The sequence below is a fragment of the Oncorhynchus clarkii genome, chromosome 14, assembly GCF_045791955.1.
Source record: "Oncorhynchus clarkii lewisi isolate Uvic-CL-2024 chromosome 14, UVic_Ocla_1.0, whole genome shotgun sequence".
NCBI classification, from domain to species: Eukaryota; Metazoa; Chordata; class Actinopteri; order Salmoniformes; family Salmonidae; genus Oncorhynchus; species Oncorhynchus clarkii.
The window spans coordinates 8,164,827-8,191,656 of NC_092160.1; the positions used below are offsets into that span (position 1 = coordinate 8,164,827).

At 42.4% G+C, this 26,830-nt stretch overlaps 2 protein-coding genes across 3 annotated transcripts; one reads left to right on the forward strand and one right to left on the reverse strand.

The window, feature by feature from the left end:
- The first annotated feature begins 499 nt into the window (after positions 1-499).
- On the forward strand, positions 500-23,434 carry LOC139366206 (slingshot protein phosphatase 3). 2 transcript variants are annotated; one of them, XM_071103431.1, is made up of 17 exons: positions 500-645; positions 1,145-1,319; positions 4,216-4,253; positions 5,695-5,884; positions 7,542-7,657; positions 8,992-9,060; positions 17,114-17,179; positions 17,448-17,630; positions 17,737-17,830; positions 18,187-18,315; positions 18,953-18,999; positions 19,115-19,261; positions 19,448-19,648; positions 19,745-19,940; positions 20,065-20,175; positions 20,302-20,400; positions 20,489-23,434. In XM_071103431.1, exons 2-17 carry the CDS (start codon positions 1,272-1,274, stop codon positions 20,681-20,683), a joined length of 1,929 nt encoding a protein of 642 aa, XP_070959532.1. In that variant the 5' UTR covers positions 500-645; positions 1,145-1,271; the 3' UTR covers positions 20,684-23,434. The 2 variants fall into 2 exon arrangements, with proteins under 2 accessions (XP_070959532.1, XP_070959531.1); XM_071103430.1 differs by lacking the exon at positions 500-645 and having other exon boundaries at positions 1,131-1,319; positions 20,302-20,409.
- Positions 23,033-26,726, reverse strand: LOC139366207 (mitochondrial ribosomal protein L18). The gene is made up of 4 exons (XM_071103432.1): positions 26,451-26,726; positions 26,139-26,307; positions 25,583-25,817; positions 23,033-23,636 (listed from the first exon to the last, which is right to left on the reverse strand). Exons 1-4 carry the CDS (start codon positions 26,551-26,553, stop codon positions 23,559-23,561), a joined length of 585 nt encoding a protein of 194 aa, XP_070959533.1. The 5' UTR covers positions 26,554-26,726; the 3' UTR covers positions 23,033-23,558.
- Between the last annotated feature and the right edge of the window lie 104 nt (positions 26,727-26,830).

A 26,830-nucleotide genomic window follows, 5' to 3' on the forward strand; every position in this document is an offset into this window, starting at 1 on the left:
TCACGGCCGGGTCTGCCATTATCAATGGCGACCCTGGAGCAATTGGGGTTAAGCACCTTGTTCAAAGGCACATCACCAGATTTTCACCTATTCATCATTTCCCTGCCTTTACTGATTTCTGGGCATCCAACGTCCAATGAATGAATAAATTGATACTCATAATAAGATGATCAATATGAAATAACTAAAAGCATCATCAGTGTTCTTGTTTGTTTGTGCAGTAGCACAAGTAACAGTTAATGAGTTGGAAATATGACAATACAGTTTGTTATAGGACTACAGCAGTTACGTAGTTATATAACAAGTATATGGTTTGTGGAAAGTAGCCTGCACTATACATAACTCAAATAACCGGATTCGTGCAGATAACTCACAAAAGCAAAACAACCGAAATCAATAGCATATTCATCATTATAGAAATCTTGCCATTTCCCCTTTAAGAAAACCCATCCTACACGCCCCTCCTTATAGATTGCTTTTCTTTGCCGATGTCTTCCTTGTTCTATGAAATAGTAAACTCTCCATTAATTTGGATATCAGAGTGCCTCATAACTTTTGCCAACGCGAAGGATTAAAAAAAACATATATCCAAGCTCACTGCATGTGAGGGAGAAGCATCAGAAGGAGGCATTTGGTCGGAGGCAGGTAAAAATAGGAACTTTCTTTAACGTTTTCTCTTTCACACTTGTTTTTAGTTAGCTAGCATGGATCAGTTGCCTATCCACTGTACGCGCTAACAGCTTGTTGATTTGCAGACGATCAACAGCAGATTGTCCACTCAAACTGAGTTGATGCTTTACATGTTTTCCATATGACATCTAAGCATATGAATGAACTTCATGCTTTAGATTCTCAAATGTTGCTATTTTTCAGAAACGTCTAGTCAGTTAGCCACATTGTTTCATTGTAGCAACATTCTGTTTATTTTGTAGATGGACGCTCGGCCGCAGTGCAGCGCGCATTCATTTCATCACCATACGTGGTCGTTGTGAAGGAATGCTTTGCATGTAACTACAATGGCATATCTTCCATCAATGCCTATAACGTTACATGTCATTTTGTGTCTCCTCCACTATCCATTATGTCTGCGGATAATGTGTCTTTATAAACTGGTATTTAATCATCAGCTCCAACTTCGTTCCAGATTTGTGTGAATACATCCATCCTATAGCCTCCACGCCCACACATTTGAGGGGAAACCGCTGCTTCTCACTCGCCTCTTGTTTTGATCCGTGCGCGTGAAAAACCGACCGACCGAGCGGTGCCTTGCCATGGCTCTTCTGACCCTGCATCGTTCGCCGTCCATCTCCACCGCTCCGGTGAGTTTCCCGCGAGCCCCACACATATCTCAATGCTGCTTTTACTGGCCTCTTATTTTCCATGGCAGCGCCTTCACTTCACGTCATATAACGCTCTGTTTTACAGTGTGCGATTCGATACACTGGCCAAGCCTGCTATTGCCTATTATCCAGAATCCATTTGCTTTGGTTAATGAACAACAGTCTTTGCCTGAGGCTGTCCAATAACCTGCTTGGTGTATTCATTTGCGATGTCATCATCACAGCATTGTAGATTGTTGGTAATGTAAAGGGTATTTGATGCTGTCTGGTGGCCAAGGCAGTGATTTGTATTGACAAGCAGCGATGACATAACTAAGTAAAGGGCAAACATGCCATAAGCTGTGTGATATATCATAGAGTATCCCTCACCACCACACTAACAGGGTTTCAAATGATATAGCCCCCGTTCTTATCGTGCTTTCACTTCTCTTTAAACAGTTAGAGCAACTTTAATTTAAACATTTAATTTAATTTAAACTGTGTTGCTTCCAAGGCCTCGCTGGTATGTTACGAGTGTGTCGCCTGATGTTTTGGCATTCTCACTTTTGTTTTCCCAGCTTCCCCGGACAGGCAGACATAACGTTGCCTTCCTCCGTCCCCCTGCATACTACTACTCTGTCATCTCTACTACTGTTAACTCATCTCTTCCTTTCAAACCCTTAACGCTCCTCTCCAGCCTACCCTCTACAATTTTTTGGGTGTCTGTCTTGACATGTCAGTTGAATAACAGGTATTGTGTGATGGCAAAAAATACCATGATTTTTGGGGGGATTTTCATGAAGTTTTATCCATAGAATGGTCTTTTGGAAGAAGGATTGTTGACATGTTTGACATTTGGGCAATTCCACTATAACTGAATGATGATGACAACGACTTTTCACTTTAAAAGTATGACAAACAAAAACCATTGATTCCAAAGTTAAACAAACCATACAACTATGCAGAATGACTAGTTTGAACAATTTCCAGTTCATTTAAAAACGAATCAACATATTTACTCAAAGAACCGGTGTAAAGTTTGGTAACAGAATGACACTAAAATCTCCCTCAGTTTTATGTGACCAGTTGAAGTTTGGACATCACAGCAGAGTACAGCACAGTAAAGTATAGTTCAATACATGACAGTACAGTACATTATACTGTGCTCTAGTAATGTACTGAACTCTACTGTACTGGCATAACTTGTGAAACAGACATCTATGATTGGTTCAGAATTGGACTGACAAATTTCAACCACGTTTCAATGTCCGGTGTGGGCATTTCCATGTAAAAAGCCCCATAAGCAATGTAATCCATAGAATGTTTATTTTTCGATACTTGACACAAATTTGACATTCATATCTAAAAGCATAGTTGAGAAATAATTAATGGAAGTTGGAATATTTTATATTTTGGCCTTACCCACACCTCCTTTAAGACTCCATCATTTTTCATCTGAATCTGCCACAAAGGAAACATTTGTGTCATATGAAGCTTTACCGCTTGCTCTGTAATATGAGGAGTATTTCGAGTTATGTAACAATTTTATTAAATGAATTCAAATCAAATAAAAATGTATTTGTCACATACACATGGTTAGCAGATGTTGATGCGAGTGTAGCGAAATGCTTGTGCTTCTAGTTCTGACAGTGCAGTAATATCTAACAGGTAATCTAACAATTCCCCAACAACTCCTAATACACACAAGTCTAAAGGGGTGAATGAGAATATGTAAGTATATGGATGAGCGATGGCCGAGCAGTATAGGCATGGTGCAATAGATGGTATAAAATACAGTATATACATGTGATATGAGTTATGTAAGATATGTAAACATTATTAAAGTGGCATGTAGGCAGCAGCCTCTGAATTAGTGATTGCTGTTTAGCAGTCTGATGGCCTTGAGATTGAAAAACAGCTTCTGTCTCTCGGTTCTCTCCCTATCGTCTCCCTATCGTTGTAAATGCACATTTTACTCTTGATCCTGCTCATTCTTTCAGTACATGAACACTGAAATACCCACTTCTCAATGCCACATGACTGGTTTTAGAGATGAAAGAAATCCCTTATTAAATCTGAAGAGGGTTGTCACTCTGTAATCAGCAGACTTCAATATGTGACACAAGATGGTATATTTAATAGATTGTAGTAAATTGTTTATAGCCTGGGCCCAGATCTGTTTGTGCTCTTGCGTTATACATTGCTGTCATTGTCAAGTGAAGTTGGGCAAGACAAACAGACAGGGAGTTGGCATGATGGCACAAAAAAACTGGCGCTAAGGCAGTGGCGGATGTCAAGCTCTCAATATCAAGTTTCGCATGGACCCCCTAGTCATTTCATGTTGGGGCCCTATAATTTGTACACCGGACATCATTAGTCAATCGCGTTGTTTAACATGGAAAAAATGTGAACGAACTCATGCTATTAGACACATATATATATATATGTGTATGTATGTATGTATGTATGTATGTATGTATGTATGTGTGTGTGTGTGTGTGTATATATATATATATATATATATATATATATATATATATATATATATATATATATCCCCAAACATTTGATGACAAATGTACTGAATAGTTACAATGTATTTTTTTGTGGGTGGGTGCAAAGATTGCTGGGACGTAAGCAAATACTGTCCAATGGTATTAGAGCAAGGATTTGGAGGCGTGGCTTATTGGGGTGCATGTCTTTCAGTTAGTTATTTTTGGCCACCTGTACGTGTGAATGTCTTTCCAGTTCATCTGGTCTGTTGACTTTGTTGCTCTTCTGATTTACGTTGGGGGTCCACTGATAAATCTAGCACGGGCCTGTGACGATGTAGTTACGCCACTGGGCTAAGGAGTTTGTTAGTAAATTAATCATCTTTCATATCATTTTTTTAAAGGATGAAAGCATCCCAAGAAGAGGGAGACTTCAGAAAAGGTAGATTAGTGGGGGGTTTTGGGTTATGAATTTAATTTGTATGTACGGTGCATTCAGAAAGTATTCAGACCTTCCCTTTTTCCACATTTTGTTACATTACAGCCTTATTCTAAAAATGGATTTAATTTAAAAAAAAATCTCATCGGTCAATATACAATAACCCATAACGACAAAGCGAAAACAGGTTTTTAGAAATTTTTGCACATTTATTCAAATAAAAAGCAGATAACTTATGTAAATAATGTTTCAGACCCTTTTGCTATGAGACTTGAAACTGAGCTCAGGTGCATCCTGTTTCCATTGATCATCCTTTAAATGTTTCTATTAACAGTTGACAGTGCATGTCAGAGCAGGAACCAAGCCATGAGGTCGAAGGAATTGTCCGTAGAGCTCTGAGACAGGATTGTGTCGAGGCACAGATCTGGGGAAAGGTACCAAAGTATTTCCGCAACATTAGAGGTCCCCAAGAACACATTGGCCTCCATCATTCTTAAATGGAAGAAGTTTGGAACCAGCAAGACACTTCCTAGAGCTGGCCACCCAGCCAAACTGAGCAATTGGGGGAGAAGGACCTTGGCCAGGGAGGTGACCAAGAACCCTATTATCACTCTGACAGAGCTCCCAGAGTTCCTCTGTGGAGATGGGAGAACCTTCCAGAAGGACAACCTTCTCTGCAGCACTCCACCAATCGGGCCTTTGTTAGAGTGGCCAGACGGAAGCCACTCATCACTAAGAGGCATTGACAGCCCGCTTGGAGTTTGCCAAAGGGCACCTAAAGGTCTCTCAGACTATGAGAAACAAGATTCTCTGGTCTGATAAAACCAAGATTGAACTCTTTGGGCTGAATGCCAAGCATCACGTCTGGAGTAAACCAGGCACCATCCCTATGGTGAAGCATGGAGGTGGCAGCATCATGCTGTGGCAACGTTTTCAGGGACTGGGAGACTAGTCAGGATCGAGGGAAAGATGAACGGCGCAAAGTAAAGACAAATCCTTGATAAAAACCTGCTCCAGAGCGCTCCGGACCTCCGACTGGGGCGAAGGTTCACCTTCCAACAGGACAATGACCCTAAGCACACAGCCAAGACAACGCAAGACTGGCTTCGGGACAAGTCTCAATGTCCTTGAGTGGCCCATTCAGAGTAAAGTGTCTGAAAACATATGTACATTTGATCATTCAGTTTTTTTAATATACATTTGTAGAAAAAAAAAGCATTATAAAAACCTGTTTTTCTGTGTCATTATGGGGTATTGTGTGTAGATTGCTGAGGAAAAATGACAATTTGATCCATTTTAGAATAAGGCTGTAACGTAACAAAGTGGAAAAAGTCAAGGGGTCTGAATACTTTCCGAATGCACTGTAGTTTGGATGTGGTCATATGGAAGTTTGATTGCAAACATCTTTCAAAGTAATAATTCAGTCTTCCATCCTCCAAAACAGAGAGAGCTTTGCTCTGGTTAAAGGGGCCGTCCTTCTCCTGGAAGAGGGTGAGGGGGAGGGGCCACATGAAGAGACGTCGCCCAGTCACTCCCCTTCACCCCTGAAGCTGGGGGGCGGAGCTTCAGACACACAGCACAGACAGCTGCACGCCATGGTGTCACTACTAAGACCAGAGGACACTATCAAACTGGTGAGACCTGTCAGCAGTCACATGCCCAGAGGTAGAATGTATAGAATAAGCATACAATGGAAAGGACAGGCAGTGTGTGAAGAACTGGGTTTAAACTTGGGTCATCTGTAGTCTGCACACCACAAAGCTGTGTTAGTGCTTAGATAATGCCTGGGCATCAGCAAGTCTTCAGGTCTCAGGCAAGGTTACTTATCACTGTTGTGTGGTTCACCAAACCACCTTTGTTACAATAGCATGACTAGACCCGGCGTGATGCCTGGAGCACTCCGCAATGTCATGTTAAAAGCTTCTACTAATGGGTCACATTCATGTAATGCGTTTCACTAGGTCTCAAAGTGCCTTTTACATTATATAAAGTATGGGAACTCACCCTTGTACACCTCCAACATGTAACATCCTAGCCTGGTGGTCCCAGATCTGTTTGTGCTCTTGCCAACTCCATTACTCATTGTCAAACCAAACCTGTTTGGCATGACAAGGTGTTGGCGTGATAGCACACCAGACTGGCACTCGGGCTAGTAACATCCACCTACACATATATTGTGAACAAAAAGGACCAACGCATGTTGCGTTTTATACATCTTTCTTTCAATGAGCTGAAATAAAAGATTCCAGAAATGTTCCATATGCACAAAAACCTTATTTCTCTAATTTTGTGCAAAAACTTGTTTGGCATGACAAGGTGTTGGCGTGATAGCACACCAGACTGGCATTGACTGCAGCAATGTCCACCTGTTGGTGAGCATTTCTACTTTGCTGAGATAATCCATCCACCTGACAGTTGTGGCATATCAAGAAGTGGATTAAACGGCATGAGCATTACACAGGTGCACCCTGTGCTGGGGACAACAAAAGGCCATTAAATGTGCAGTTTTGTCACACAACACAATGCCATAGAGGCCTCAAGTTTTGAGGGTGCATGCAATTGGCATGTTGACTGCAGCAATGTCCACCAGAGCTGTTGCCACAGAATTGAATGTTAATTTCTCTACCGTAAGCTGCCTCCAGCATCGCGTCGTAACTAACTTCAGTGGGCAAATGCTCACCTTCGATGCCACTAACACACTGGAGAAGTGTGCTCTTAACGGATGAATCCCAGTTTCAACTGTACCGGGCAGATGGCAGACATGTGGGCGAACAGTTTGCTAATGTCAACGTCGTGAACAGACTGCCCCATTGTGTGCCCCAGACGTGTCACACACTGAGCATGTTTGGGATGATCAATGTGTACGACAGCATATTCCAGTTCCCGCCAATATCCAGCAAGTTCGCACAGCCATTGAAGAGGAGTGGGATAATAATCCACAGGTGACAATCAACAGCCTGATGGAGATGTGTTGCGCTGCATGAGGCAAATGGTGGTCACACCAGATACTGACTGGTTTTCTGATCCAGGCCCCCTACTTTTTTTTTTGAAGGTACCTGTGATGAACAGATGCATATCTGTATTCCCAGCCATGTGAAATCCATAGATTAGGGCCTAATTAATTTATTTCAATTTACTGATGTCCTTATATGAACTGTAACTCAGTAACATCTTTGAAATTGTTGTTTATTTGTGTTCAGTGTATAAATGCCCTTTACCCCTCTCTCAACCCTACCTGTACATGTCATCCCTTATCCCTCCTTTCTCTCTCACCTCCCCATCTCCATGCAGGCGGTGAGGTTGGAGTCAGTGAGTCCAGTCAGGGTACGATATCTGATCATAGTCTCCACCTTCAGTAACAAACAGGAGAGCATTCTACTGGGGATGGACTTCCCCGACACAGACAGGTGTGTGTGCTGTTACCATTGTTTCAGTAGAGAGGAGTATGGCGGTTGCTGTTTTTTACCTTAGACCTTTTGCTGGGCAGTATTCCGTATTTTACGATATACCGGTACTGATGCACGGACCGGTTTAGGTTTTTGCTTTACCTTCTATAACGGTATTTGAATGTTTGGTTTGTTAAATGTGATACGCCGTGTGTAACGTCCATTTTTATAGTTCGCTACTTGAGTCAACTCTCTCCGCTCTCTCTCTCCATGCCGCTTTCCACACAGACCTAGCCATGCCTCCTGTCACTAAAGGAGCGCATTTTGTTGTTCCTCGACCACGAGACACTTCTATTCAGTCTGCATGGTCAATGCAGCAATGTTGATGACAACGATACTGTTTTCACTTTCCTTCTTATAAATCCATTAGCGTTCTATAATTACACTTAGTTTGCGCTTCTTACATCTACAAACAGCATGTTTGTCTTAGCAAGTTGGGCCTAAATCTGGTTTGCCGCTAATCGCTAGTTCGTTAGCTGGCTAGCTAACTAATAAATGTACTAAGTCAGAGCAAATGTAATTAGCTATACAGCCTGATAATACCAGTGATGGTGTACACCTAGCATGTTGTTTGTACAACCGTATCGTCTAAATCTAGGAGGAATATGCAAAGCATGAAAATGTTAGCTACATGAAGTAGCTAAGACAAAACATTCAATGTAGCCAAAGATTATAGGATCCCCTAGTGAACACTTATCAACACTTTGGTTCCTAACCTGTCACAATAACTCCCCCCTGGCATTTTCATTCGTTGTCATATCAAACAACACTGTATTCAAAGTGCCCACTATACTATTCTAACTAGATAATTAGAATAATCATTACATTTCCATAATTCGAAACTTAACCCAAGTGTTCTTGCTCTAAATCGTAAGTGCAATATTTGGTTAAAAATAATGGCTAGATTGTTTGCCCATATCTTGCAGCCCTACGTGGCAGTGTGGAAATTATCTCAAATGGATGCAGAAATTGTTGAAAATAATTTTAGTTGAATTGAACAGTATAAAACAATCAGTATGGAGAAAGACCCATTGAAATAACTTAGAATATATGTGTTGCTGCAACCCTAGGATTACAGCCTACTCTAAGCAAATGTAGAACTTTTATTATTCAAAAACATCAAATACCGTCATACAGTCCAATTCTAAAATACTGTGATGTGATATTTTGGCCATATCGCCCCGCCCTACCTTAGACCAGTCCAGAGAATGACTTGCATTGATAGAAAATACATCTAGTAAATGTTGCCAAATGTTAAGAAAAATGGTTTAAAATGGTCTGTCTGTTTCTTTCAGATGTCAGTGTACTATCGGTCTGGTTGTGCCGGTATGGAGCGACACACAAGTGTATCTGGACGGAGATGGGTAAGAGTTTAAAAACGTGTTGTGAGTGAAAGAGAAAGCTGGAGGGGTGAACTGAAAGAGTGCAAGAGTCAAATGAGGAAACTAGGAAGTAGCTAGCTGAGCCTGTGCCACAGCACGGTTGGCCTGGCATCTTGGTGGCTTGCCAGTCATGGTAATACCAATGAGTAATCCCTTTCTATTTATGTACTTGGATGATTCTCATTCTGTTTCTGTCACTATGTCACCCCTTAGGGCAACACTTAAAACATCTGCATTCACTGCATAAGGACTTCCTAATCAAATCTAATTACATTTTACTTGTCACATGCGCTGAATACAACAAGTGCAGACTTTACCGTGAAATGCTTACTTACGAGCCATTTCCCAAAAATGCCGTTAAAAAGTAAGACAATTTAACAAATAAAATAACAATAACGACGCTATATACAAGGAGTACCGGTACGGAGTTAGTGTACTGGGGTATGAGGTAGTTGATTAAGGTAATATGTACCTGTATGTTTGGTTAGGTGGGTGATAGATTGAAGTACATGTAGGTAGGAGGTGAGAAATAGAAAGTCTGGGTAGCCATTTAATGAACTGTTCGCAGTCTTGTGACTTTGGGGCAGATGTTCAGGAACCTTTAGGTCCCAGACTTGGCGCTCCGGTACCGCTTGCCGTGAGTTAGCAGAGTGAATGGACTGTGACTTGGGTGGTGGGAGTCTTTAACCCTTTTTAGGGCCTTCCTTTGACACCGCCTGGTATAGAGGTCTTGGATGGCAGGGTGCTCGGCCCCAGTGATGTACTGGGCCGTAAGCAAGCAGTTGCCATACCAAGCGGTGATGCAGCCAGTCAAGATGCTCTCAGTGGCGCAGCTGTAGAACTTTTGAGGATCTGAGGGCCCATACCAAATCTTTTCAGCCTCCTGAGGGGATGAGGTGTTGTCGTGTTCTCTTCATGACTGTATTGGTGTGTTTGGACCATGATAGGTCCTTAGGGATGTGGACACCGAGATCCCTGTCTGGAACTGCGAGGAGTAACTGCGTAACCTACGTTGCCAGCTACCATGACAAAGACCAAAGCCGGCGGGATTACCATTGAGGACAGTGATGTGTCTATCACAGGTGAAGGATCTTTTACACTAATAAAAATAGTTATACAAGCAGTTGTTACAACATCAAGAAAATAGCTTCAAGTGTTTTTGTCCAAATACTAATAAAATAATGGACAACCTGACCAGAGAGGTCCAGGACCTGAAGAACAGTTTGCAGTTCTCCCAGGGTCAGCTCGGTGAGTTCAAACAGGAGAATGGCAAGAGCACAGCAATCTGTATCATTGAGAGAGGACATCTGTTCTGTGTGGGAATCCATGATAACAATGACAGATAAATCTCGAGGGACAATCGATGTGGAACAACATGGTTGTGGACAGAATTGCAGAAGATTGAGGTGGAGCACCCCCACAGGACTGGAAAACCCACCAAGTTTGTGAGGTTCAAGGACAAGGTAGCTGTTCTGGGAAGAGCCAAGAACTTGTGAGGTTCAAGGACAAGGTAGCTGTTCCGGAAAGAGCCAAGCCTGGAAGGGATGAAAGCCAAGCCTATGGGTTTGTAGCTTCAACCCCACAGCACACACACACCAATTGATTAATGGACTGCTAAATTTGTAGTATTCTTGTTTGTTTGCTCTTTTCAGTATTATGTCTATCTCTGATAAGCTACCCAGGAAAGGGCTGAAAATAGCCCATATGAATATATGTTGCCTTAGAAATAAAGTTCATGAAATCAATCATTTGCTAACATCAGATAACATTCATATATGAGCCATTTCTAAGACTCCCTTAGATAATTAATGTGATGATACGGCAGTAGCAATACAAGGCTATAACATCTATAGAGACCGAACTGCTTATATATTCAGAGCCATATCCCTGTAATGCTTAGAGAAGCTCTTATGTCAAGTGTTATTGAAGTGTTGTGGTTGCAGGTTCACTTGGCACATCTAAATCCTTTTCTTTTGGGGTGTTGCTATAGGCCACCAAGTGCGAACAGTCAGTATGTAAACAATATGTGTGAAATGCCTGATAGTGTACTCAGAGAGGTCTACTTTCTTGGGGACCTGAAATATTGACTGGTTTTCATCAAGCTGTCCGCTCAAGAGGAAGCTTCTCACTGTAAGCAGTGCCTGTAATCTGGTTCAGGTTATTAATCAACCTACCAGGGCGTTTACAAACACTACAGGAACAAGATCATCCACATGTATCGATCACATTTCTACTATTACTGTAGAACTTTGTTCTAAAACTGTGTCTGTACCCATTGGATGTAGTGATCACAATATAGTGGCTATATCCGGAAAAGCCACCGATCCAACAGCTGGGCCTAAAATAGTGTATAAGAGATCATACAAAAGATTTTGCTGTGACTCTTATGTGGATGATGTAAAAAAATATGTTGGTGTGATAAGGAGCATCCAGACGCTGCACTTGATGAATTTGTGAAATTGCTTCTTCCAATTATTGATAAACATGCACCGGTTAAGAAACTGGCTGTTAGAACTGTTAAGGCTCCATGGATTGAGGAATTGAAAAACTGTATGGTTGAAGAGATGGGGCAAAAGGAGTGGCTAATAAGTCTGACTGCACATCTGACTGACTGATTTACTGAAAATTAAGAAATTGTGTGACTAAACCCAACAAAAATAATAAACTGTATTATGAAGCTAAGATCAATTATATAAAGAAGAATGAAAAAAAAATGAAATTATGGGTAGAAGGACATTCAACTCCATCTTTCATCCAATCAGATGGCTTATTCATCACAAAACCATTTGTTGCCAATTATTTTAATGACTACTTCATTGTCAGTGGGCAAACTTAGGCAGGAAATGCCAACAACGAACAGTGAACCATCCTATTCATGCATTAAAAAAAAAAAATGATGAAAGAAAAACATTGCACGTTTGAATTTTGTAAAGTTAGTGTGACAAACCTCCTGGCATTGACTACTTAGATGGAAAGCTACTGAGGATGGTAGCTGACTATATAGTCACTCCTATCTGTCATATCTTTAATCTGAGCCTAGAGGAGTCTTTGTCCTCAGGCCTGGAGGGAAGCCAAAGTAATTCCGCTACCCAAGAGTGGTAAAGCGGCCTTTACTGGTTCTAACAGCAGACCTATAAGCTTGCTGCCAGCTCTTAGCGAACTGTTGGGAAAAAATAGTGTTTGACCAAATACAATGCTATTTCTCTGTTAACAAATTAAGACCTTCAGCATGCTTATATAGAAGGGCACTCACAAATGACTGATGATTGGTTGAAATAAATTGATAATAAGAAGATTTTGGGAGCTGTACTGTTAGATTTCAGTGCAGCCTTTGACATTATTGACCATAACCTGTTGGTTAAAAAACTTGTGTTATGGCTTTTCAACCTCTGCCATAATGTGGATTCAGAGCGATCTATCTAATATAACTCAAATTATTTTCTTTAATGGAAGCTTCTCTAATGTCAAACATGTAAAGTATGGTGTACTGCAGGGCAGCTCTCTAGGCCCTCTACTCTTTTCTATTTTTACCAATGACCTGCCACTGGCATTAAACAAAGTATGTGTGTCCATGTATGCTGATGATTCAACCATATATGCATCAGCAACCACAGCTAATGAAGTCACTGAAACCTTTAACAAAGATTTGCAGTCTGTTTTGTAATGGGTGGCCAGTAATAAACTGGTCCTAAACATTTCTAAAGCTAGAAGCATTGCATTTGGTACAAATCAAGTTCTAGACCCCGGCTGAATCTGGTAATGAATGGTGTGGCTGTTGAACAAGTTTGGGAAACTAAATTACTTGGCGTTATCTTAGATTGTAAACTGTCATGGTCAAAATGTATAGATTCAATTGTTGTAAAGATGAGGAGAGGTCTGTCCGTAATAAAGAGATTCTCTGCTTTTTTGACACCACTCTCCCAAAAGCTGGCTCTAGTTTTGTCAAATTTTTGTTATTGTCCAATCGTGTGGTCCAATGCTGCAAGGAAAGAACTAGTTAAGCTGCCGCTGGCCCATAACAGAGTGGCAAATCTTGCTCTTCATTGTAATAAGAGGGCTGATATAAATACTATGCATGCCAGTCTCTCTTTGATAATAGTTGAGGAGAGACTGACTGCATCACTTCTTTTTATAAGAAACAAATTGTTTGCATAGTCAACTTACACACAGCTCCGACACACACACTTACCACATCAGACATGCCACCAGGGGTCTTTTAAGTCTCCAAATTCAAGAAAGCGTACAGTATTATAGAGCCATTATTGCATGGAACTCCGTTCCAATCTCATATTGCTCAAATAAACAGCAAACCTGATTTCAAAAAACAGATAAAGCAACACCTCACGGCACAACGCTTCTCCCCTATTTGACCTAGATAGTTAGTATGTATTGATATGTAGGATGTGAGTGCCTTAAAAAACATGAATGTAGTTCTGTCCTTGAGCTGCTGTTGTCTATTAATGTTCTGTATTATTTCATGTTTTGTGTGGACCCAGCTAATGGGGATCCTAATAAAATACCAAACTTGAAGCTCTCGACCATCTTCACTACAGCCCCGTCAAAGTGAATGGGGGCGTGCTCGGCCCTCCGTTTTATGTAGTCCACGATCGGCTCCTTTGTCTTGCTGACGTTGAGGGGGAAGTTCTTGTCCTGGCACCACATTGCCAGGTCTCTGACCTCCTCCCTGTAGGCCGTCTCATCGTAGTCGGTGATCAGGCCTACCACCGTCGTATCGTAGTTTTATGGTTTGTCAGAGGGCGTAGCAGGATTTTGTTTATATAAATGTCCGGATATGTTCCACTCCTTAAAAGTGGCAGCTCTAGCCTTTAAGCTCAGTGCGGATGTTGCCTGTAATCCACGGCTTCTGGTTGGGATATGTACAGTGCCTTGCGAAAGTATTCGGCCCCCTTGAACTTTGCGACCTTTTGCCACATTTCAGGCTTCAAACATAAAGATATAAAACTGTATTTTTTTGTGAAGAATCAACAGCAAGTGGGACACAATCATGAAGTGGAATGACATTTATTGGATATTTCAAACTTTTTTAACAAATCAAAAACTGAAAAATTGGGCGTGCAAAATTATTCAGCCCCTTTACTTTCAGTGCAGCAAACTCTCTCCAGAAGTTCAGTGAGGATCTCTGAATGATCCAATGTTGACCTAAATGACTAATGATGATAAATACAATCCACCTGTGTGTAAGGCCTGAAGCCTGAAATGTGGCAAAAGGTCGCAAAGTTCAAGGGGGCCGAATACTTTCGCAAGGCACTGTACATATCCCAACCAGAAGCCGTGGATTACAGGCAACATCCGCACTGAGCTTAAAGGCTAGAGCTGCCACTTTTAAGGAGTGGCACTGATCATTTATCACTCCAGTGTTAATCTGCATAATTGTAATTATTTGCCTACCTTCTCATGCCTTTTGCACACAATGTATATATAGACTCCCCTTTTTTCTACTGTGTTATTGACTTGTTAATTGTTTACTCCATGTGTAACTCTGTGTTGTCTGTTCACACTGCTATGCCTTATCTTGGCCAGGTCGCAGTTGCAAATGAGAACTTGTTCTCAACTAGCCTACCTGGTTAAATAAAGGTGAAATAAAAAAATAAAATAAAATGTACGGTCACTGTGGGGACTACGTCATCGACACATTTATTAATGAAGCTGGTGACTGATGTGGTAAACTCCTCAATGCCATCGGATGCAACCCGGAAAATATTCCAGTCTGTGCTAGCAAAACAGTCCTGATTCATCTGACCATTTCCGTATTGAGCGCGTCACTGGTACTTCCTGTTCTGAGTTTTTGTTTGTAAACAGGAATTAAGAGGATGTAGTTATGGTCAGATTTGCCAAATGGAGGGCGAGGGAGAGCTTTGTATCTGTCTCTGTGTGTAGAGTAGAGGTGATTTAGAGCCTCTCGTTGCACACGAGACATGCTGGTAGAAATTACACTACCGTTCAAAAGTTTGGGGTTACTTAGGCATGTCCTTGTTTTTGAAATATAATTGTAGTTTGAAACGACAGATTTTTTACATTTTTTTAAATGGAATATCTACATAGGTGTACAGAAACCCATTATCAGGAACTATCACTCCTGTGTTCCAATGGCACGTTGTGTTAGCTAATCCAAGTTTACAATTTTAAAAGGCTAATTGATCATTAGAAAACCATTTTGCATTTATGTTAGGACAGCTGAAAACTGTTGTGCTGATTTAAATAAGCAATAAAACTGGATTCCTTTAGACTAGTTGAGTATCTGGAGCATCTGCATTTGTGGGTTCAATTACAGGCTCAAAATGGCCAGAAACAAAGTACTTTCTTCTGAAACTCGTCAGTATATTCTTGTTCTGAGAAATGAAGGCTATTCCATGCGAGAGATTGCAGAGAAACTGAAGATTTGGTACAACACTGTGCACTACTCCCTTCACAGAACAGCACAAACTGTCTCTAACCAGAATAAAAAGAGGAGTGGGAGGCCCCGGTGCACAACTGAGCAAGAGGACAAGTACATTAGTGTCTAGTTTGAGAAACAAACGCCTCACAAGTCCTCAACTGGCAGCTTCATTAAATAGTACACGCAAAACACCAGTCTCAATGTCAACAGGGAAGAGATGACTACGGGATGCTGGCCTTCTAGGCAGAGTTCCTCTGTCCAGTGTCTGTGTTCTTTTGCCCATCTTAATCTTTTCTTTTTATTGGCCAGTCTTATATATGGCTTTTTCTTTGCAACTCTGCCTAGAAGGCCAGCATCCCGGAGTCGGAACACAGGAGTGATGGTTGCTGACAATGGCCTCTTTACACCTATGTAGATATTCCATAAAAAAATGTGCCGTTTCCAGCTACAATAGTCATTTACAACATTAACATCTACGCTGTATTTCTGATCAATTTGATGTTATTTTAATTGACAAAAAATGTGATTTTCTTTCAAAAACAAGGACATTTCTAAGTGACCCAGAACTTTTGAACGGTAGTGTAGGTAAAAATGGATTTGCAGTAAAATCCCTGGCCACTAGGAGTGCTGCATCTGGTTGAGCATTTTCTTCTTTGCATATGGCCAAATATAGCTCGTTGAGTGAGGTCTTCGTGCCAGCATCAGTTTGTGGTGGTAAATGGACAGCTACGAAAAATATTGATGACAACTCTTTTGGTAAATATTGTGGTCTACAGCGCGTCATGAGGTAATCTAACTCCGGCAAGCAAAACCTTCCTTAATATTAGAAATCACCTACCCATCAACTGCTGTTGACCAAGAGACAGACAAACTCCCACTCCCCTCAGATTACCAGACACAGCTGTTCTGTCCTACTGATGTATAGAAAACCAAATAGATTTATATTTTCCATGTCCTTGTTCAGTGGCGACTCAGTGAAACACCGGCTATTACAGTTCTAGAGATCACGTTGATGTTCGCCAATAGAACAGAGGCTAATGGTGACTTATCCAGTCGCCGTCACAGTTTTGTTAAGATATCCTGCACAGCGACCTCTGTAGCTCCGCTTCCTCGCAGTGACCAGGGCCTAGTCTGGGATGAGCATTATGTCCTTCGCCTCCGATTCGTTGAAATAGAACTCCTCATCCAAGTTGAGGTTAGTAATCGTTGTATTCATGTCCAGAAGCTCTTTTTGGTCATATGAAAATAACAGCTTTTGGCTGTTCTGGTGTGTGGTGGGAATGTGTTACTTCGTTGACCTGGGTGTGCAGCAGTGTCGGCTCAAGGGAGAAGATTCTGTTTACCACAGATCTAGGATCCGATTACTCCAATCTTACCCAGGAATAAGAAACCACATTAAGTTGATGTTGTAGCCCTGTCTTGTTCTGTTGTAGAGGTAATAGGGCTCACATGCTGTCTCTGTGATGTCTCTGTCACACCATGACTCTCTCACACCCACTGACTGGGTGTCTGCCATTAGCAGGATCATACCTTCACACTGCAATGATCCTCTCTCACACACACACACACCATCTGTCTTGCACTCCTTCTCTCTCTCTCAATCTCCCTCCCTTTTTTTCCCTTCTTTCACCTTCTCAGTGGTTTCAGCGTCACATCGGCAGAAAAGACGAGAATCTTCAAGCCTGTTTCCATACAGACTATGTGGTAGGTTTTATTCAATCCTGTTTCCATACAGACTATGTGGTAGGTTTTATTCAATCCTGTTTCCATACAGACTATGTGGTCGGTTGAATATTGTCTGACAAATACAGTAAACACACACACACACACACACACGATACTCCCTTTTCAGTACTGCAATAGGATGACCTAAAACCTCTACGCTTTCATCCATAATGGCCTTGTCTGAATTTGCGTCTTTTGCCTCCTTCCGCTGTGTAGACCCTGATGTGTGTGTTTCCGCTGTCCCCAGGTCAGTGCTGCAGGCGCTGCATGGCTGCTGCGAGCGGGCAGTGAAGGGCTCAGTGATCCCAGGCTGTGGGCTGGACTGGGCCCAATACTACTACGGTCATGTGGAGTCTGACCGCCTCTGTCTCAACGAGTGGGGAGCCATGACGGGCCTGGAGTCAGTCAGGAGGGACAGCGCCGGGCAGAGGTGTGTGTGTGTGTGTGTGTGTGTGTGTGTGTGTGTGTGTGTGTGTGTGTCAGCTCGATGTGGAAAGAGGATGCAGGTAGTCATACTCTGTCTTGTCTGTATGCAGCTCGACAGAGAGGGTGTCTGTGGAGAGGCAGATCAAAGAGGAGCTCCGAGACATCATGAGAACAGAAGACCTAGAGAATATCACCTCCAAACAGGTACCACGGAGGGAGACGGAATATAATACACCTCAAGAAATAAGCCCGATACTTGTCAAGGTCACAGGCAAATGGAATAGTTGCCACAAGTGGCTGAAATGCAACCAGAAGTAGATCACTTGATAGAATTGATCACAATCCATCTGGTAATATACAGGGAGTCTATGGCCTAAATGACTTGTAGAGTCTGTGTCCGTATCTATGACACCTTATCTCTAACACAAGCCATTTATACCGGTCGAGTCAGAACCAGAGCTCAATAGTTTAGTTTAACCTCATGGATGGATTGAATGCTCATTGGGAGCAAACATGGCGTTGTGCTGTTGTTCGATTGGCCATCCTCCTCCTTTCTCCAGGTCCGCAGTGCCCTGGAGACCAGGATAGGCATGGACATGAAGAACTACAAGGAATACATCGACAACGAGATGATGGTCACCATGGCGCAGATGGACAAGCCCTCCAAAATATTTGACTACTTGTTCCTGGTGAGTCCCATCTGACCCTTTAATAATGTCACCTTTGACCTATGCCACACGGCAGTAGCCCCTAACCACAGATCTGATCAGCTTACCCGATCCCAAATCCCTAACCTTGATCATGAGGAGCGGTTAAAAAGTACTGTACCTCCATTCATTTCGATGGGTTCCTTTAGACGAGTCTCGTGACACTTGTGGGGGTCGTAGAGCGGTCATATTGTAGGCCAAACCGTTCTAAATGCTGGAGACGTTTTTGTGAGAAGACCGAATTTCCACGATTTCTCCTGGTCTGATAAACAGCGTTGTAGCTCTGCCACTTTCCACCACAGATGCGGAAGGGCGACATGGGGCGGATGCAGTGGATTGAGACGCAGCCCATGTAAAAATAAAACAACATATCTCTAGTTTAAACGGACAGATTTTGTTGGGGATTTTTAAAATTGTGTTACTTAGATTGACGCACCAGTGCATCAATGGACTCTAGGGGATTTAAGTTGCGAAATCTCCTCAGGGATGATCATCACAGGAAGTGTGCTATAAGAGTTGGTCACATGACTCGAGCCTAGTGTTTACAGCTGGTAAATAGAAAGCTCTGACCCTCTCCTCTACAGGCTGGTGAATTAGGCTCTGTGTGTCTGTCTTTTAGGGCTCTGAGTGGAATGCTGCCAACTTTGAGGAGCTACAGAAAAACAAGTAAACCTTTAATTTACTGTGTGTGTGTGTGTGTACACTTGCTATTGACTTGTATAAGGTGCGCAAGCCAATGTGTTGATGCTGGGTAACTAAGTGTCTGCCAATGACATTGCAGTGTGGGCTACATCCTGAACGTGACGCGGGAGATTGACAACTTCTTCCCAGAATCCTTCAGCTACATGAATATCAGAGTGTACGACGTGGAGGCTACAGACCTGCTGTCACACTGGAAAGACACATACTCCTTCATCAACACAGCCAGGTAGTCCCACCCTGCTCTCACTCTTAGACCTTCTCTCTGCATTGCACTGTAATGATATGGATTTTAAGTCGATCAGTCTAATCTAGAACATTGTGCCTCCCTGAATAAGCAAGTGAAAGTCTCAACTATGGCACTGTTCATTTTAGTCACACAATGATGACACATCCCCATTCTGCCCCCCTATAGGCAGAGTGGCCAGGCGGTGCTAGTGCATTGTAAGATGGGCGTGTCTCGCTCTGGTTCCACGGTGGTGGCCTACGCCATGAAGCAGCAGCGCTGGCCCCTGGAGGTGGCTCTGTCCTACGTCAGGGAGCGCAGGCCCATCGTCCAGCCCAACGACGGCTTCATGAAGCAGCTCCACACCTACAGCGGCATCCTCAACGCCAGGTTAATTAACGTGTGTGTGTGTGTGTGTGTGTGTGTGTGTGTGTGTGTGTGTGTAACCTAACATAGCCTGTATGTTTACTGTACCCTCCATTCCAGTCAGCAGCGCCACAGCGCTCTCTGGAGGTGGAAGTCACGGGCAGAGAAGGAGCAGCGAAAGATTGAGAGAGCGCAGTCTGCTGCTTCACACAACAATGAGGAGGAGGAAGAGGAAGAGGAGGAGGAGAGCGAGGAGGAGGAGGAAGAAGAGTTAGAGAGTCCAGATGAAGTTGATGAGGCAGATATAGAGATGAAGGTTAGGAAATATTTATGGTTTAGGATGATATTGTCAAGATCCAGATGAATTTTATTTTGTGGCAATTTTATTATATTTTTAATTATTTGAAGCAATCATAAATCTCTGTCCCTCTCTTGACCAGGTACTTGAAGAGCCTGCCCACAAGTCTGAGACTAACCCAGAAGCTCCACCCACAGAACCGGCTGCTCCATCCACGGAACCGTCTGTACCCAATCCCTTCATCACTGTACAGGTGGGCGACCTCTCTCACAAGTGTAGTGACATGACAATACCTTCTCTAACATTTATATTACACAGAATCAATGTCAAAACCAACCTGTTTATCCATCTCTAATGCCCTCCCTGCCATCCTCTCTAGGTGGCTTCTCACAGCCCCAGTCGCAGTGGCAGGATGAACCTCTTCTCTCTCATGCAGTCCATCAACGAACTGGAAGACGAGGACCTAAGGAATGAACAGGTAAGAGAGGTAAAAGACGGGGAAGGAGTGAAAGGGTAGAGTTGAAAGAGCAACAGTTTTTCTTACCCTTTGTCATTCGCTGGCGTAGATTGCCAACAGTCACCGGAGGTCTCCAGGGCAACGGAGGCGGAGTTATAGACGGAAAGGCCTCATGCATCAGAGGGCCCATGTGGACGTTTCACCTGAGCCAAGCCGCCTATCGGGACTCAGAAAACTGGAAGGGGCGGGGCCAAGCAAACCCGAGACCGGGGAAGGAGATGCCAAGACAACGGAGGTGCGGTAAAGAGGAACAGAAGACGAGGCGGCGGGAGAAGGGATGGAGAATGAGAAGCCTAGAGGAGACACTAATAGGAAGAGATTGAATGTTCTGCCCACTTTCAAGCTATAAACATGAAAGAATTACCCTAATATAGTTCTATACATCAGACCTTAAGACTCCAACTATCATCGTTATATTATAGATTTTTTAACAGTCATGCCTTTTGCACAGTATTTCCTGTTTTGGTTCTTTCAATGTAGTGGTCACCAACCGATCGATCACGATTGACTGGCTGATCTCCAAGCCATTCTAGTCGATCACCAAACACTGTTAAAAAATATAAGATAAGGCCTTGGATTCCCCTTTTCTTTTCATTCTTCTTTTTTTTTCTCTCCCTCTAGCACTTTTGACAGTAGGTGCACTTGGAAGGTAAAGTGTTCACATTTTTAACCATTTCATGTGTCTGAAGGTAGAACTCCACTTATTCGGCCGGCCCAGAGAGCAATTCAAGTGCAGCTATAGGCCTACCGCTGGCCAATCGTATAGCTCAGATCACCGTGTCTGCAGTTTCCTCGCACCACAGACTGCAAAAAGAAGCCTCGAACCCACAGCAAAGTTGATAATGTTGAGATTTAAAAACGTTTAAAACCATGACTAAAGGGACTCAACGAATACAGCAAAGAGCTGCTGTTTGAATGCGTATGGGCTCATTGTAGTGGAATAAATGGAATGGAAAACAAATGTTTGACTCTGTTCCATTCCAGCCATTACAATGAGCCCATACTCCCATAGCTCCTTCCACCAGCCTCCACTGCTGTCAACACTTTGTTCAACCGTTTTATAAGACATAAAAATGCATGTTTCGATAAGCTTGCGTTATTTTCTGCTTGTCCTTTTTTAATATAGAGGAATATTTCACTTTCTCTGGTTAACATGAATTGGTGCTTGAGGCAGAAATAATGCAGTGCGACTTAAATTTCCCATCAGATGGATTAAGACTGGCCCTTTTTCTCAGCGAAGAGAGGGTACGCTGCTCCCTTCCTCCCCTCAGACTAACCATCAGTCCAGTAAAAAAACAAATATATAATGCTCACTCAGCTGTGCCTCAAGTAATACAACAAATGATATATTACCAGTGTGATCATATACCTACAATGTTGAAATATAATTTAAAAAATGGTCTGAGAAGAATAACATTGGCTGGGCAATTCAAGGGTAGGCATAATGTTTTGGGCCTATAGCCTACTGCACAAACTTCATTGCTACAGAACTGTGTTTAATTGGTTGTTGCATAGGCTTATTTTAGTTTTGTTTTCATCTGAGCGGTAGATCTTGGCTTGCATTTTGACTCAAAGGTTGGTGACCTGTGTTTTATGTATCACTGTTCACCAAACCATTTACACGCAATTGGTAGTGATGGCTCATTGTTTTAATGTCACTGCAGTATTAGGACACCAATATGTGTCTGACAAAAATGTTGTATTTCTGGTTAAGACTTACCTACGGCCCATAGAAGTTGGAATGCGCGTACATTTTTCTTCTGAATTTCAGTACGTATCGTACCACATGCATATGTGGAGTTTACCCACCCTCTCTCTCCTCATGGCACATCAGTGGTTTAATGATATCTATGCAATGATTCCTTAAATTCACAGAGAAGACGAATGGTAGAGGCTGTATGCTGCCAGTTGGGATTGTTATTGTATGCATTAAGTGCCATTCTCTTTTCCTTTATTGGATTTTTAATTACGCACATACCTGATCTTTTTATCGTTTCTGAAAATTGCATGGTAATACATACGGGCCCAATGAAAAGTGTTCTCGGATGTTTCAAAATAGCGGGACATTCAAAAGTATTAACTGGGAGATATAATATTGAGTGACTGTTGTAAACTGTTATTCTGGACTAATCCAAGGGCACCAAACTGTATGTCAATGTGTTCCTCTGTGCCAATCACCTTTGTCCTTGAGTTCATCTCAAGACGACCTATTTACTGAGGATCTTTAGAAAACTTCTACCGTTTGAAAAAACAAAATCTCGGGTGTTCAATTTAGTTGCTGTGTTTATTTCTTTGTCACATTGTCATTCCACAAATAGCCTTGGACGTGGGACCAAAATAACAAAGTTCTTTCCCGAAAGACCCTAAATGAAAGTATTTATAATATCTACAGTATATTGCTATTTCTCTGAGGTGGTGGCATTATTTCATATTGATGAAATGTGTTTTTTTTAGGTCCTTGACTGGGATGATGTTATTGTGCAGTATGTAGCTACTGGCATTGAATGTGTTCCTGTGTGTATGCTCTGGCTTTGCTGATTATGACCAGGTTCATGCCATCCATGTTTTGAACTTTGGGGGGTGTTTAGGGTAGTTTTTTTTTTGTATGAGTATTTATCTATTTGGGACTTTTTGAGAGGATCAAGGTAGATTCAGCATTATGGTGTTTCTGAACTTTCCGCAGTTGACTGGATGGACCTTCTGTTCTTTATCCTGGCTTCTGTATCGATCCAATATTTTTTTTTTTATGTATTCAGCTGGCCTTGATTTGTATATTCACCAATGATGTTTACACATTTTTAGGTTGAGCACACTTTCTTTCTATACTCACAATTAAACCATCATAACAGGTTTCCACCACCACATCATGCCATTGACACTGCCTGAGCCAATCTCTGCTGTTCTAAGATCAGATAAATGACCTGTATCTCATCTATGGCTGCGTTTACAGCTATACTGTTTGAGTGAATTAATAAATGATTATACTGAAACCATGTCACGTTAATTTGTCTACCTTTTTTTTATTGAATAACACAATGTAAATAAAATTGAAAATGGGCCATTTGTGTCAAGACAAACAAGGAGAATATTTCTTTATAGGCTATTAGGAACCTTTGCAGTTAGTTCCCGATGAATTTCTGCCGCGGTTCACTGAGGGTGACTCCTCCCACTTTCATTGCTGTCCGGAAGGACTGAACCTGAAAAAGAGAAACACACACCAACACTTTATTTTACTAAGCAAGTCAGTTAACACGTTCTTATGATGGACAATGCTGGGCCAATTGCGTGCCAACCTATGGGATGCCCAATCACAGCCGGTTGTGATACAGCCTGGATTTGAACCGGGGTGTCTGTAGTGACGCCACTCGAGAGCCCGGAGGGGTATACTACAAATCAAGCTAGATGGACTCAGGCTTTTCTAAAATTAGCTAGGTTCAGTTAGTGCCACATTCCAGCTCAGGCTTCATCCATGTTACAAATGTAGATATTTATAGTGCACCCGCCGGCTTACTCAAGCTGGACTTGTTCATGTCGCACACGCCTACTCGAACGCTTCATTGTGACTGCTGAAACATCAATCCACGGGCCAGTTAGTGCCGAAATCAAAATGAAAAAGGTTCACCTGCAAATTCAGCATGCTATGGTATGAAAGTGTCTTGTGTGCTTATCAATGCACAAGTCCCCTTTTCCCCACTCCAATCGATTTAAAGATTTTTATTAAGTCATAGGCGTCACTACAGACCCTGGTTCAATTCCAGGCTGTATCACAACCGGCCGTAATTGGGTGTCCCATAGGGCGGCGCACAATTGGCCCAGTGTTGTCCGGGTTACGCTTCGATCACACCGACGTTGCATTATGGTACACCAGAATTACATTCTAAGCGTTAGGGTTCGGCCCGGGGTAGGCCGTCATAAATAAGAATTTGTTCTTAACTGACTTGCATAGTTAAAAGTTCAAATAAAATGACAATGTGTAATATGTATTTGAATATTACTCCTAAACATTTTATCAATAAAATATTGTAAGCTGCCATATGTAACCCCACCAAATTCACAGATCTGTCCTTCTCATTGAAAGCAAGTCTAAGAAGTGGTAGATCCACAGAACAGACATTTCACTGGAAGTATAAATGTGAAGCATCCGCTTGGTGTTTCCACTCACTGCCAAATATGGTAGAATTGTGATATTGCACAAACGCACTTCAGAGTAGACGTGATAGCAGCACAAAACACGATACAAACATTATGGGGCACAGACAAAGGGAAAGAAGGTAGAGACAACAATACATCACGCAAATCAGTCTCAACTGTCAGTAAGAGTGTCCATGACTGAGACTTTGAATGAAGAGATTGAGATAAAACTGTCCAGTTTGAGTGTTTGTTGCAGCTCCCATGTACACCTGTACACAATTCCCGTAAGCTAAAAATGTCCCAGTTCTTCCATGGCCTGCATACTCACCAGACATGTCACTCATTGAGCATGTTTGGGATGCTCTGGATCAATGTGTATGACGGCGTGTTCCAGTACCCGCCAATATCCAGAAACTTCACACAGCTATTGTTGAGGAGTGGGACAATATTCCACAGGCCACAATCAACAGCCTGATCAACTCTATGCGAAGGAGATGTGTCACAGTGCATGAGGCAAATGGTAGTCTCACCAGATACTGACTGGTTTTCTGATCCACTCCCCAACGTTTTTTAGGGTATCTGTAACCAACCATCTTTATTCCCAGTCATGTGAAATCCATAGATTAGGGCCTAATGCATTTATTTCAATTGATTGATTTCCTTATATGAACTGTAACTCAATCTTTGAAATTGTTGCATTCGTATTTTTGTTCAGTATTCTTTGATTGGTCCTCAACTCACGGCTCAAACGCTTCATTCAGGATAAGTGGAGTTAGCAGGTTAGCTACGAATAATTAATTGCCGTAGAAATTGACCTGGCTAAAAGGTGGACCTAAGTTACCTCGGCTAACTCCTCAAACCAGATTTATAGTATAGGGCTCTGGATCTTCCTAAACTTGGCTGTATCCAACTACTCAACAACATGAAGCCCATTTTTCACACACACACCTCTGTACTCACAGCATTCTACTTGTACTGTCAAGGGATGTCACAACCCCCCACCCGTACTTACAGCATCAGAGCGATACTGCCAGGGGATGTGTCTGTACACCATCCTAGTGATGCCAGCTTGATGACACCTCTGTGCTAGTACCTCACCCACAGCCTGGCTGGCTGCCACACAACGGGTAGAACCCAGCTCACGCTTCAGGGCCCACTCTTTGGTGGAACACGACAGCACAGGGACTGCATCACCGTTGGCAAACACCTCAGCTGTTACATAGTGCTGGGAGCGAGAGAAAACCAACCTGAAGGAGGAGAGAAGAGTGGGGGAATCGGTGGAGAAGCAAGGGGTAAGGGCATGAAGACAGATGGCAGAGAAGAGTATGGGAAAGACAAAAGGGGTTATAAAAGGAGTGTCAATCTGTATGTCTGCCTATCTAGTGTCAATTTCTTAATCCAAAGTGTGAACACACAGATCCTTACTTAGATGTGTGTATTGTTGTGAAATTGTTAGATATTACTGCACTGTTGGAACTAGGAACACAAGTATTTCGCTACACCCACAATAACATCTGCTAAACACGTGTATGTGACCAATACAATTAGATTAGATTTGAGACACACACCTGTGGTAGAACTTTTGGGAGGGCCAGGTTGTTCTCCAGCCCCTGTCCTTCACCGCTAGAGCCATCTGCTCCAGGTTCCGCGGGTTTCTGTTCACAAATGTCGGGCTCACGGCTTCATTGTCATCTACAGTGGGCTGAAGCTTGGGCGCCGCCAGGCTCATACAACGGACTGGAGAGAGAGAAGTGGGACCAAGAGAAGAGCATGGTAGTGTACAAAGCAGCATTAGGAACATGCTAACCCAATAGACATTTTCATAAACATGATGATTTACACAACACATTTGGCATCAACGAGGAGCAGTGTTTTCTTACCCGATTTCTGATATTGGTTGATTGCAGACCCACTCTGCCCGCACCTTTGAATTTGACCTAGTAATAACCGCACGGTTCGATTTAAATCACCCAAAACTGCCATCCTCTCGTTCCTTATGTGGTCATATATGAGTAATAAAATTCAGTCTATACTTGATTATCCACTTTAGCGACTCATATCATAGGATAAACAGTATACTTTTGTATATTATTTAAGCAGCATTCGCCTTGACATGTGTGCCGCCATCTTTGACACTTTGCATGGACCACTTCCTTCTTCGTCATCTTTGACAACATCCGGTTCTACCTCGTAAAAGAAAGACGCTGTTGCGCTCTACAAATAACACTATCCATCATTTAAACATTGATGGTGTTATTAC

Bases quoted from the DNA above. Each gene is read 5' to 3' on its own strand.
- LOC139366206 (XM_071103430.1), top strand. From the start codon at position 1,272: ATGGCTCTTCTGACCCTGCATCGTTCGCCGTCCATCTCCACCGCTCCG. The intron at 7,658-8,991 runs GTGTGTGTGCTG...TGTTTCTTTCAG, and splicing joins GACTTCCCCGACACAGACAG to ATGTCAGTGTACTATCGGTC. The intron at 17,631-17,736 runs GTGTGTGTGTGT...GTCTGTATGCAG, and splicing joins AGGGACAGCGCCGGGCAGAG to CTCGACAGAGAGGGTGTCTG.
- LOC139366207 (XM_071103432.1), bottom strand. From the start codon at position 26,553: ATGGCAGTTTTGGGTGATTTAAATCGAACCGTGCGGTTATTACTAGGT. The intron at 26,308-26,450 runs GTAAGAAAACAC...CTCTCTCTCCAG, and splicing joins CAACCAATATCAGAAATCGG to TCCGTTGTATGAGCCTGGCG. The intron at 23,637-25,582 runs GTAAGTACGGGT...TCTCTTTTTCAG, and splicing joins GGCAGTATCGCTCTGATGCT to GTTCAGTCCTTCCGGACAGC.